Below are 13,183 nucleotides of genomic sequence, written 5' to 3' on the forward strand. Positions count from 1 at the left end.
TGTAAAAGAGACCTTGCTGCTTTATTCAGACAAGTACCTTGTACACTCAGATGAGCAGAACAAGAGTCTTTTCCAGCAGTGTTGCTTGCGTAGCAGGTGTACTGCCCAGCATCACCTTTACCTACTTTGAGAACTGTCAGAGTGGCAGTATTTTCAACCAAAGTCATCTTGTAGTTGCCTCCAGGGCGAATCTCTCGGTTATCTTTGGCCCACGTGATTTTGATTGGTGCAGTTCCAGTTACATGACATTTAAAAGAGCCACTTGCTCCAAGAGCAAGATCTACTGATACAGGCTTTAGATCAAAGAAAGGAGGCACTTCATGCTCTGAAAAGAATGAAGACCAACATCGTGACTTCAGTTTTCATGCTCCCAGACATGGAGCAGAAACAAAGCGGCACCAGCCTTTGGTGACCCGGAGCAGTGAAGCTGCTTTATGATGAAGAGGGTAATGTGCTGAGCTACTCACCTAACAGAATGAGCTTGGCACTGGATGAAGCAGTCCCAAGAGGATTAGAAGCTGAGCAATTGTACTGACCAACGTGGCTCGGGTCAGTTTGCAAAATCTGAAGAGTTGCTACATTGTGCACAAAAGATGTTTGCAAATTAGCATCATCTTTCAAAAGCACCCCATCTTTGTACCAAGACACTTGAAGAGGCTCTGAGCCATTGATGCGACATTCAAAGGCAACTGGGAAGCCAAGAGTCTCCTGAACATCCTTCAGCTTTCTCGCAAAGGTAGGTGGAAGTTTACGCTCTGTAAAGAAGTGGGAGACAATCCTTATTTACAAGAGAGAAAATACCCACCACATATTTCCATCCATTAAAATTTTGATGTTTGTGAGAAAATGGATCTGTCAACACACAGCAAGACTTGTTAAGCAAAACCATCATCACCTTTGATAACAAGCACAGCTGAAGAAGCGACTGTCCCCACACTGTTTTCTGCCTTGCAGGTATACTCGCCCACGTCACTATGATCCACTTTGTTGATTACTAAGGAAACAACGTTATTTTTGAATTGCATTTTATATGCAGGAGCTGATCGTAGCTTTGTGTGTTCTTTATACCAAGAAATTCTAATTTCTGGGGTCCCATCCACTTCACACTGTAAAGTTGTAGGTTCTCCAATGGCTGCTTCCACATGTTCCAGAGGTTGAATAAAATAAGGTGGTTCTAAGGTACAAAGAATGGTAGTCAACCAAGCATGCTAACTAAAAGAGGATGTTTTAAAAGAAAGGAAAGAGAGCAACAAAAAGAGGTAGCTATCAACACACCTAAGACAGATACCAGAGCTTCACAAATATCTTGACCAGCCTCATTTTCTATCAGGCAACTGTACTGTGCATAATCCTCTACTGTGCTGTCAACGATTTCCAGGATCGTAGATTTTTCTGTCATAGTAATACTGCAATTCGGAGACTGTGAAAGAGGAAACTCATTCTTCATCCAGCTCACTGAGATGGGAGGTGTGCCAGTATACGTGGCCTCAAGAACTATGGGGCTTCCTATCTCGACACTGAAATCAGCCAATCTTTTCACAAAGGTGGCTGGTTCTATAAGGAGAACACATGAGGGTAAAATTGACATCTTCAAATGAAGACTTAGATAAATTCTAAAAGGTACATGAATTGGAGGGAAGAGCAAACCTTTTACAAAAAGATGTGCAGTACAGGAAGCACTGCCAGCATCATTAGTAACAAGGCAAGAATATTCTCCACTCTGCAATGGCTCCACCTCAGACAACTCCAGTTCTGTGACGGAATCTTCCAGAGAGATGGTACACGACTCCCCTGGCACCAGTTCCCTGCTGCCCTTAAACCATTTGACCTTGAAAGGAGGGGTGCCTCGAATGACACTGGTGAATGTGAGGCTCATGCCAGGTAAAACTTCCACAGAATCAGGGGTTTGTTCAAAAGATGGTGGTTCTAGATACCCCAGGGAGAAGGGGAAGATCAAGAGAAAAAAAGAAATCCAAGTGAGAAGTGCTTTTGCTACTTGAAGAAAAGGGAGCTAAGACTAAAAATGAAGGCAAAATAAAAGCAGTCCATGCAAGGCAGGCACTAAGTCACGTGGAAGAGATGTGGAGAAGCAGAGCCTGATCCTGGGACACTGACCTTGCACAGTCAGGACTGCTGAGCATTCGTCAGAACCAGCCACGTTGGCAGCCACACACTTGTACACGCCTGTGTTAGAAGGTTCCAATAAGCTGAGATTCAAAGTACAGACATTTTCCGAAAAGCTGGACTGGCATTTAGGTCCACTAATGATCTCATTTCCATTCTGAAACCAGCCAACTGAGATGGGGGCCGAACCAGAGACTCGACACTCCAAAACCACTGAGGCCCCCAGGATGGCATTTGTGTCTTTCAGCTTCCGGATGAAGGAAGGAGGCACAACTCGATCTATGTGGAGAAAGGTAGTTTTCCGTTTAAAAAGAAGCTTTATTTTTTTTCCATTAAAACTACATGTTCACAAAAACCTCATATTACTCACCTGAAACGTGGACAGATACAGTGCAATTACTTTTACCAACACTGTTTTTTACTTCAAAGCTATATAACCCCTTGTCGCTCATTTCTGCACAGGGGATCTTAAGAGAAGCCACTTTGTTGACAAATGTAATGTGATGTTTGCTGTCTGCAGATAATTCTCTTCCATCTTTGAACCACTTGGCTGAAAGTTCTGGTGTTCCAGCCACTACACATTCTAATGCAAAAGGATTTCCAGTAGTGACAGTCATGGGTTCTGGCTTCTCTATGATTCTGGCTGGTTCTAAAAGAAGAAGTATATTGCATTGAAAATAAAGTCACCTTCCTAACTAAGGTATAGTGTAGTCAATATTGGGTAAAACGAATATTTGTAGAAAATGATCATGGGTCGATCAATTTGATTTTTTCTCAGGCTATAATTTGTTACTAACCTAGTACAGTCAAGACTGCTGAACATTCTCTCATTCCGGCATCATTTTTGATCTGGCACACATATTTTCCAGAATTAGAAGGTTCTGGGCTACCAAGTTGGAGGGTTGCAATGTTATCAATGAATGAAATCTTTGTGTTTTCACTCTCTCTGATGACTTCACCTTTATCTTTCAGCCAGACAACGGAAATTGGCTGGAAGCCTTCCACGACAGCCCGTAATTCGACAGCATCTCCAACAAGGGTTGAGGTGTCACTTAGCTTTTTCACAAATCGTGGAGGTTCTAATGAATGAAATTTGTGGTCAGAAAAAAATAAAATGAGACTCACAGCTACATTGGTTATTAGTCAAGCAAGAAAAGATGAAAGGAAGAAACATAACTGTTTGTTCCCAGGTATACAAACCTTTGAACTTGACAGTGCAAACACACGTGTCACTTCCCACCTCATTAGTAGCTTTGCAGTGATATTCTCCTACGTCAGAGCTTTCAAGATTAAGGATATGAAGACTTGCATCAAAATTTTTCGAAGTAATTTTAAATTTCTTGCTGCTTCGAACTTGCTTTCGATCTTTAACCCACACCACTTCAAATGGTGGGGTTCCCGAAATTTCACATTGTAAGATAACATCAGAACCTTTAAGGGTTCCTACTGGAGAAGGCTTTTTGGTGAAAATGGGAGGTGCTACCAGAAGAAAATAAAAAAGAAGATTAAACAATAAGAACATTTGCTTACTAAAAAGGAAAAAAAATAGACTCTAGAGTCATCAAGTGACTGGTGTGACCACACGATAGTCTGCTAATATAAGAAATGACAATTCATAAAAACTAAAGAATTGCTAGCAGATACCCTTAACGAGTCTTTTTACTTCAGCATTCATAACACTGCTGAGGAGGAGTCTAAATCAGACAAGAATAGAGAAAGAAAGCTTAGTGTGTCTAACCTTTAACGGTCAGTGCTGTGCTGCAGCTGGCATCGCCCACGCCATTATGAGCTTCACAGATATAGTCCCCACTGTCCTCGGCACTGGCTTCATTGATGATAAGCAATGCCACAGAATTAATGAATGACATGTTGTATTTCCAACTCTCATGAAGTTCACTGTCATTTCGGAACCACAAAACTTTGATTTCTGGGGAACCACTTATTTTACATTCCAGTTGGATGGATTCTCCCTGCTTTGCAACCTTTGAAGCTTCCAATTTCTTAACAAACTTTGGAGGTTCTAGTAAATCAAAGGAAAAAAAAGATAATGTATGTTTGTCATTGAACATCCCGAGAGTGCCTACTTAAACTGGTTTGTTATTAAGAATATAATTTCTGAGAATTTTGTGGTAAAACAAGTTGAGTTTTCTATTAAGTAAGCTTTTAATATTTTGAATAGAGAATTTAGTTGTTAAGTTTATTTTTGTAGTTTGAATATATAAACGAGATGATGTAAGTTAATGTATTATAGATGTATTTGATTGAAATTTTGTAATGATAAATCGAAATGCCACATAACAGAAAAGAATGGAAAAAGAGAATGGACAGTTGAAACAACATGTAACAAATTTCAATTGAACGAGACTTTTTGGTTTACACTTAGGATTACACTTAGGATTGACTTAAGGATTACATTTAGCGATACACGGACTTTAAAAACAATATAAAGAGAAAACAGAACTTTGATTAAAGTTGCCTCCAACACGGATATATACAGATTCTAACATGACTCAGTTAGTTTATCCTCAAATTTTAGAAATGAAAGAAAGTTTTAGAAGACAATTACAAAAATGTGGGGAAGAACAAATATTGGTAAATGCCATGAAATGATACCTTTTACACTGAGTTGAGCTGAGCACATGTCTTTGCCAACATCATTGGTTGCTTGGCAAGTATATTGACCTGAGTCTCCTTTGCCTACTTTAAGAATTCTCAAATGGGGAGTGTTTCCCACACACGTGATGGTATAGTTTCCTCCAGGACGGATCTCTTTGTTATCTTTTGACCATGTGATTCGCATTGGTTGAGCACCAGTAACATGACACTCAAAGTCAGCACTTTCTCCAGCAATAACATCTATAGATACAGGCTTTATGTCAAAGAAGGGGGATTTCTTAGGTTCTGGAAGATGAGAAGAAAAGGCAATATGTGGTTTTTTTTTTCTTTTTATTTTCATTGGCCATTTCTACTTTGACAATTAGTAAGAAGTCATGGTTTGCAAAGAGAAAGATTAACATGGGAACAAACCTCTTGCTGTCAGTCTAGCACTAGAAGATGCCGTTCCAAGTGGATTAGAAGCTGAGCAAGAGTACTGGCCAGAGTGACTCAGGTCAGTTTGCAAAATTTTTAAAGTTGCCACATTATCTACAAATGATGTCTGTATATTTTCATCATCTCGCAAAAGTACCCCATCTCTATACCAGCACACTTGGATAGGTGCAGAGCCATTTAATCGACAGGTGAGTGTAACTGGTAACCCAACAGTTTGTTCAATGTCCTTTAACTGTCTTGCAAAGGAAGGTGGGAGTTGACGCTCTGTAAGAAGACAAGTAATACTTGAGGCATTAGTAGATGAATTGAAAATTTCCCACCAAAAGATGAAAGAGTTAGGAGAAGAAAAAAGAGAAATTTCTTAATCTCTAAAATAATATCATCACCTTGGATTCTGAAGATAGTCTTTGAAGAAGCAGTTCCTATATTATTTTCTGCTTTACATGTGTACTCTCCACTGTCATTGATATTCACTTTATTAAAAACAAGTGTGGCCACATTGTTTGTAAAGTAGGTCCTGTATTCAGGAGTTGGCCGTAACTTGGTGTCTCCTTTGTACCAAGACACTGTAATTTCTGGTGTCCCAGCAACTTGGCAATGTAAAGAAACTGAATCTCCAACTGATGCCTCCAGAGGTTCCAGTTCCATAATAAAATAAGGTGGTTCTAAATAAGAAGGGCTCACAGTTAGCAACTAGATTTAAAGAAAACCAAACAAACCATGCTTCCTAGCTGAATGTTAGCTGAATGTTAATCATTTACGACAGAATAAGACAACACACCTAATGTAGATACCAGAGCTTCACAAACATCCCTTCCTGCCTCATTTTCAATCTCACAGGAATACTGTCCTGCATCTGTTTTTGTGCTATTCAGAATTTCCAGGATGCAACTTTTCTCTGTTGTGACTATGTTGCATTTTTCAGATGGAGTTATGTTAAAACCATCCTTTTTCCAAGTGACTGAAATTGGAAGTGTTCCAGTGTAGGTGCTCTCCAGAATTATGGACTTCCCTGGTTCTACAGACTGATCACTTAATTTCTTCACAAACGCAGCTGGTTCTGGTGAGTGACAAAACACAGCAGTTAGACATAATAAAAATACAAAGATGCCAGAATACAAAAAATAGGAAGAACAAATGCGCTTGAGCAAACCTTTAACAAAGAGACGAGTAGTGCAGGATGTTTGGCCAGCACGGTTAGAAACCACACACGTATATTCCCCACTCTGAGATATGTCGACACTAAATAATTCCAGTTCTGCCACAGTGTCTTCAAAATAGATGCTGCACCTGTCTCCTCTCACCAGTTCTCTGGCACCTCTAAACCAGCCAACCTTGAATGGAGGTGTTCCTCTAATAACACTTGTGAAGGTGACATTTTTGCCTGGTAGGACTTCCAACGATTCAGGCTCCTTTACAAAAGATGGTGGTTCTATATAGACATGGAGGACAATGAAAAGATCCTGTAAGCTTCTAATTTAGTTGCAACTTTGAATTTGAAAAAAGAAGAGCACTTTTGAATGCATGTCAACCTATATGAGCACCCAAAAAGGAACTCGTAAGAAAGGGTTTGAGTGTCTAACACTAACCTTGTACAGCTAACATTGCACGGCATTCATCAGACCCAGCAACATTAGCAGCCACACATGTGTAATTGCCCATATCTGATGAGTCCAGAGAATTCAGCTGCAATGAGCAGACATTATCTGAAAATGTGGTTTGGTATTTTGCTCCACTGATAATCTTAGTTTTCTCATGAAACCAGGCAATGGAGATAGGTGATGATCCAGCTACTTTGCATTCCAAGATGCAAGAAGTACCCAGCACCCCATCAGTATCTTTCAGTCTCCGTGTGAAAGAAGGAGGAACCATTCGGTCTGTGTGAGGAAAGCCAAGGGATTCATCATGATTTGAAAGAACAGAAAAGACTTGAAAGAAGAAAACTTTTGAAAGGCTTTGTATAAGCAACAGGAGGAATATATCGGAACTAACCTGAAACATCAACCACAGCGGTGCAGCTGCTTTTTCCAACATTATTTTGAACCTGGAAAGTGTATGTGCCTGCATCGTGCTTTTCAACGGAGAGAATCTTTAAGGAAGAGATTTTGTTGTAGAAGCTAAATTTGTGTTTTTGGCTGCTAGTCAAGAGCTTTCCATCCTTGTACCATTCAACTGAGAGTTCGGGAGTGCCAGCCACCTTACACTCCAGAGTGCATGCTTCTCCTACAGTCACTGTCATTGGTCCTGCCTTCTCAACAATGACTGCGGGCTCTGAAATAAAATGTGACAGCCATCTGTCAACATCTGTTACCTTTACTGTATGTATACTATCTTTATCTGTGCCATCTACCTTTATCTCTACTACCAAATTCACTAAAATTGTTATTCCAATAATATGCTTATGCTAGGGCTCTCTCTCTAATTATGACATCTTAAATGTGATTTCAAAATTACATTCTAGGATGAAATTATAGGAATTATTAAGAAATATGTCTGTACACTAGTTGCCTCTCAGTACAATTCTGACAACATACATTAGACAATGTATATTGACTTGCACTTGACCCTCTGTAGAGCAAAGGCTACATGTTATTATTAATTACTTGATATTTTTGCTCTCCTTTCAGGTACTGAAGACAGTTTTTTGAAAGTTGTTATGCGAACAATTAAAAATTGAAGTTTAAAATGCTCAAATATGAAAGCGCAAGTCTTTCCTATCAAATGTTGATCTTTGCAATTCTTGTCAGCTTTAACAACTAAGTACTTTGGAAGCAAAATGTCCTTGTACCATATTCTGGGCTCCTAAGTTTTTTCATGCTTAAGCAAAAGATAGTCATGATTATATCTGCTAATCCATCCAAAAAAAACCAAAAAAAAACCAAAAAAGTAGTTAAATAACCAGTAAAACCCATGGCTAATTTTTGTTAGGATCAGAGAAACAAAAAAGAGTTCTGGAAGACTTATTAGATACCCTAAACCTTTCAAATAGGCAAAGATCGATATAGTTCTAGAAGAAATTTGGAAAAGGGGATTTTCCCAGTAACTGTTAGTAACTCAGCTCAGTGTTTGGCGCCACTTTCTCCCAGGGGACTATTGTACCATCGTGCACCAACCTAAAACAGTCAGCGTGGCCATGTTCTCCCTTGTTCCACCATCATTCTGGATTTGGCAGATATATTTCCCAGCATTAGCTGGCTCTGCTTTTGCAAACTGTAGAGTTGCAACATTTTCCACAAATGTAATTCTGATGTTTTCACTTTCTCTAATCACTTCTTCCTTCTCTTTAAGCCACTGGACAGAAATAGGCTGGGTGCCTTCTATGGATGCTTGTAACTCAGCGGGCTCCCCAGCCACAACAGTGAGGCTGCTCAGTTTGGAGACAAATCTTGGTGGTTCTGAACAAGGAAAGATGGAGATTGTTGAAAAGATTGTCCAGATAATGGAACAGAAAAAAAACTGAGCATTTTGCACATTCCTGCCGTTTCTGCCACATGCAGGAAATATGCTTACCTTTTAATTTTACAGTGCAAACGCAAGTATCACTTCCCACTTCGTTCTGTGCTTTGCAGTGGTATTCACCAATGTCTGAAGTCTCGACATTGAGAATATGAATACTTGCATGGAAGTTTTTGGATGCAATCTTGTATTTCTTGCTACTTCGGAGTTGCCGCTTGTCTTTGTACCATACCACCTCAAATGGTGGTGTTCCCGAAAGTTCACATTCAAGACTAACTTCAGTACTTTTAAGGGTTTCTACTATGGGAGGGAAGCTGCTAAAAACTGGTGGTTCTGTAAAAAACAAGAGTTTCTTATGAATGTAGCTACTTCATTTCATAAACTATTTGTATTTCTTTGTTTTTAAATTGGAAGACAGAATTAAGACACTATAATGGGTACGTGGTGTCAAGCACCATCATTTCAGAGAGGCCATGAGCCTTCACAAAATCACTCAACTTCATTGGCAGAGAACCTAGGCTAGACCATAGGTGTCCTCGGTGAGCTGCTCAACATTCTGTCTACTCCACCTCACTAATCTACCTTGGACTACAAAGATTGGTGCAAAAGTTGTAAAACAACCAAACCAAACCAAAAAAAAAGCAAAACGAAAACCCCAAGAACATTAATGAATATGATTTGCATGAGGTATGGAATCCTGACTTCAGGAGTGACATGTTTTGTGTATGCTCTATAACAGATACTTAGAAGTCATCATAACATCTGTGATGTTAATATTCCCCTTCAACAAATGGTTATTGCAATCATTGCCTCACTACATGGCATACTTGGACTTTGTGATAAAACACTGAAAAATGACAGCAGAAAAGAAAAATACTGTTTGCACCAAGGTACTGTGACATAATTTTTTTAAAAATAGGAACTGATTCTTGAGAGAGAAAGAAATATATAATTGTCATGTTTTAAATGTAAGGTTAAAACCTTACTGCCTGCACCTTGTTTACATGTTGTAAATACTCCTTTTTTTTTGGTGAGAAAGATTATAGTGAGGATGATGATATATTTATACGTTGATTGAAGGCAAAAGTTAATTTAAAAATGTTTACTTTGTTTTTCTGTGTGTGTTTTCAAAACATCAAATTTGAACTGCTTGGCTAATATGTTGAGGTGATCAAAATTATGCCATTGGAATACCAAAAAAAAAAAAAAAAAATCCCAGAATGAATGGCTACATGTAAGCCAATCTTAAGAAGAAATAACATGTCAACAGGGAAATAATACCAGTCTGTGAAAACATTCTACAATCTTAAATGGAAGCTAAAATGACAGTAAAAGAAGAAAGAGCTAGGATACCCAGGGGAGAAGAAGGTTTCAGGCAATGAGGAACAGAAGAAAGAGCTCTCTACCTTTTACTATAATCTTGGTACTGCAGCTTGTGCTGCCAGCAGGATTCTGAGCCTCACAAAGGAAATCCCCACTGTCCTCAGTACTGAGATTGTTCAGCTGTACGACTGCCACTGAGTCAATGAAAGTCATTCTGTATTTATCACTGGCTGGGAGTTCATGTTCATTTCTGTACCACACAACTCTGATTTCTGGGGATCCGGTTATCTTGCATTCGAGTCGTGCCGAGTCACCTGCTTTCACTGTTTTGGATGCCTCTAATTTCTTTACAAACTTTGGTGGTTCTAGAGAGTGAATGAAAGAGAAGTTTAGGAGGGAACAGATAGAAATAACAAAAGTTAAGTCAGGTAGTATGCAGAAAGAGAAAAGCATGAACAATGCCTGGCAGAAACAGTGTACGGTGTTAGAAAGAAGGGCACTTTCTCGATTGGGTGGATGCACTGTGACAGATCACAGAAAGGACCAGAGCCACAGGGTACACAGAAACATAAAACAATCAAACTTGCACACCTGTCACAAGCAACATTGTAGTACAAGAGTCGCTACCAACATCATTGGTAACTTGGCAAGTGTATTGTCCGGTCTTGGAAGCATCCACTGAGTAGAGATTTAAGAAGCTAGTTGACCCTTCTAAGCCAATGAAACATTTAGGTCCAGAGACAAGTTCCACATCATCCTTAAACCACTTTATTTTAAATGGTGGTGTTCCTTTTAGTACTGCTTTAAATTCCACTGTGGAATCAGGTATGGCTTGTTGTCGCTCAGGTTTCACTAGGAAGCTTGGTGGTTCTAGATATTTTAAGAGAAATATATTTAATTAAATTCCTGTAGTTGAATTACTTTGACAGTTTTATGGACATATAAGAAACAGCACGGAAAAGAGGTAATGACTGAATATTGCTTGAACTCAAATATGTACATAAAGATACAGAATTATTAAGACCTTTAGCTCTAAAGGATACAAGATAAGAGTGATACATTTTAAAAGCAGTCACAAAAAAGAATCAAGAAGAGGGAAAGAAATTCTAACCTTTCACAGTTAAGATGCCACTGCATGCATCATCCCCTGCTACATTTGAGACTTTGCATGTGTAATTCGCAGTATCTTCTAATTCCAGATTATTAACTTCTAGTGCCACAGTGTTCTCATGACAGACAAGTCTGTATTTTGCAGTTGTAGATATTTCTTTTCCATCCTTAAACCACTGAGCACTAATAGGAAGTGAGCCAGAAACCTTGCACTCCATATGAATAGAAGAGCCCAGAACTTTATCCATTTTGGTTAATTTTTTGGTGAATGACGGAGGAATATTTTGATCTGTCCAATGCAAACAGCAAAACATATCCATTAACATGTTGCCATTGGTTTACAGAGGACACAATATAAATAAGGAAAGCTAACTGGGGGTCCAGATACAAACCTAGCACTCTCAAGTAGGCATCACAGCTACTGCTTCCAAAGTCATTGTCCACCTTGAAAGTATACTGACCGCTGTCTTGCTTCACTACTGACTGAATCCTAAAACTGGCCACGTTATTTTCAAAACTCATCGAAAAATATCTACTGGGCACAATTTGTTTCCCATCTTTAAGCCATTTCACTTTGAGTTCTGGTGTTCCAGCCACAACACACTCCAAGGTTACTGGGTCTTTCTCAGTAACGTCGACGGATTTAGCTTTCTCGAGGATTTGAGCAGGTTCTGCAGTGAGAAGTAAAATGTGGATGAGTTGTGTTGATAATTCCACTAGAAATAGGCGTGCTTAGGAAATCGTCTCCACATACTAACTCCGAAAGGAAACAGCTTACAAACCTTGCACTAAAAGGAAAGCGTAACACCTCTCAACTCCTGACTCGTTCTTGGCTTGACACGTGTATCTCCCACTGTGTCCATTATCTACAGCTCTGATTTGAAGCGTGGCCACATTGTTCACAAATGAAATATGAACATTATCATCTTCGTTAAGAATCTGATCATCCTTTAGCCAGGTTACAGAAATGGGAGGAGAGCCCGTCACAGTACTCTGAAAGGTGGCAGAACTTTTCAAAACAGTAGTGACGTTTTCTATCTTCTTAGTGAATGATGGCGGTTCTGTGATTAAATTAGATAGTGTGAAAAGAAGAGGTATATTTGCACTCCTACCCATAATCATAAAATTAAGCAGCGTTACAGAATTTTTCTTTGGCAGCTTACTCCTTGTGTGTATGACTGACCTTTCAGGGAGACTCTGGTAGTACAAGAGCAGCTGCCACCTTCATTGGCCACAAGGCATCGGTATTCACCAGTATCTGAAGGGTCACACTTGGTTATATGGAGATGAAACACCGACACTGTGTCAGTCAGGGTATACTTTTTGCTGCTTCGAATTTCCTTGTTATTCTTCAGCCAAGTGACTTCAAAGGGAGATGTCCCCATAACTTCACACTCCAGCTCCACGTCACTATCTTTCACTACTTCCACAGGCTTCAACTCCCTGATAAAGGTGGGAGGTTCTAAAGAGTCAAAAGGAAGACAGAGACTAGCTTACTCAAGGGAAGACCCACGACCTTGCTCTCGGCACAGCTAAAGTGGAAAGTAGGTCCGGTAACAAACCTTTCACTTTTAATTCAATGCTGCAGCTTGCTGTGCCTGCGTCATTACGAGCTTCACAGACGTAAGTCCCACTATTTTCTACCCTGGCACTGGAAATTTGGAAAGTGGCTAAACCATCGATGAAGGAAATGCCATGTTTCTCAATGGCTGTTATTTCATTCCCATCCAGATACCAAGAGACTCTGATTTTAGGAGTGCCTGATATTTGGCATTCGAATGTTGTAGATTGTCCATTCCTCAGCACTAATACTGGGCTGGGCTTCTTGATGAATTGAGGAGGTTCTAAAGATGGAAGGAGAAAAAGTGTAATGCTGGACATTTTTTAAAACAAAGGCTAACGAGCAAAATTTATTTCTAAAGCCTCTTCCCTCCCCTCAAGAACATCTAGACAAGCAAGAAAGTGAGAAGATGTAGAGACCAGACCTTTTACAAAGAGAATGGCTTTACTGGTTGCTATGCCAACATCATTGCTTAGTTGGCAAATGTAGGTCCCAGAATGAGCAGCTTTGGCTGAAAAGAGCTCTAGAACGGTGGAGGTGTCATCCTTCCAAACTGAG

At 39.6% G+C, this 13,183-nt stretch overlaps 1 protein-coding gene across 1 annotated transcript in view; it reads right to left on the reverse strand.

Moving 5' to 3' along the window:
* The window catches only part of TTN (titin), a 272,150-nt gene that overhangs the window by 178,904 nt on the left and 80,063 nt on the right, over positions 1 to 13,183 (reverse strand). Inside the window, exons 49-68 of the mRNA XM_081051210.1 lie at positions 10,038 to 10,319; positions 8,686 to 8,964; positions 8,289 to 8,570; positions 7,168 to 7,446; positions 6,765 to 7,052; positions 6,329 to 6,607; positions 5,957 to 6,235; positions 5,562 to 5,840; positions 5,152 to 5,439; positions 4,738 to 5,025; positions 3,863 to 4,144; positions 3,325 to 3,603; positions 2,922 to 3,203; positions 2,495 to 2,773; positions 2,116 to 2,403; positions 1,648 to 1,926; positions 1,276 to 1,554; positions 896 to 1,174; positions 468 to 755; positions 38 to 325 (exon numbers count right to left, since the gene is read on the reverse strand). Coding sequence (XP_080907336.1) covers positions 38 to 325; positions 468 to 755; positions 896 to 1,174; positions 1,276 to 1,554; positions 1,648 to 1,926; positions 2,116 to 2,403; positions 2,495 to 2,773; positions 2,922 to 3,203; positions 3,325 to 3,603; positions 3,863 to 4,144; positions 4,738 to 5,025; positions 5,152 to 5,439; positions 5,562 to 5,840; positions 5,957 to 6,235; positions 6,329 to 6,607; positions 6,765 to 7,052; positions 7,168 to 7,446; positions 8,289 to 8,570; positions 8,686 to 8,964; positions 10,038 to 10,319 — 5,646 coding nt within the window. The remainder of the gene's footprint in view (positions 1 to 37; positions 326 to 467; positions 756 to 895; positions 1,175 to 1,275; positions 1,555 to 1,647; positions 1,927 to 2,115; positions 2,404 to 2,494; positions 2,774 to 2,921; positions 3,204 to 3,324; positions 3,604 to 3,862; positions 4,145 to 4,737; positions 5,026 to 5,151; positions 5,440 to 5,561; positions 5,841 to 5,956; positions 6,236 to 6,328; positions 6,608 to 6,764; positions 7,053 to 7,167; positions 7,447 to 8,288; positions 8,571 to 8,685; positions 8,965 to 10,037; positions 10,320 to 13,183) is intronic.

Source organism: Rhinolophus hipposideros (assembly GCF_964194185.1).
Source record: "Rhinolophus hipposideros genome assembly, chromosome: 6".
Lineage (NCBI taxonomy): Eukaryota > Metazoa > Chordata > Mammalia > Chiroptera > Rhinolophidae > Rhinolophus > Rhinolophus hipposideros.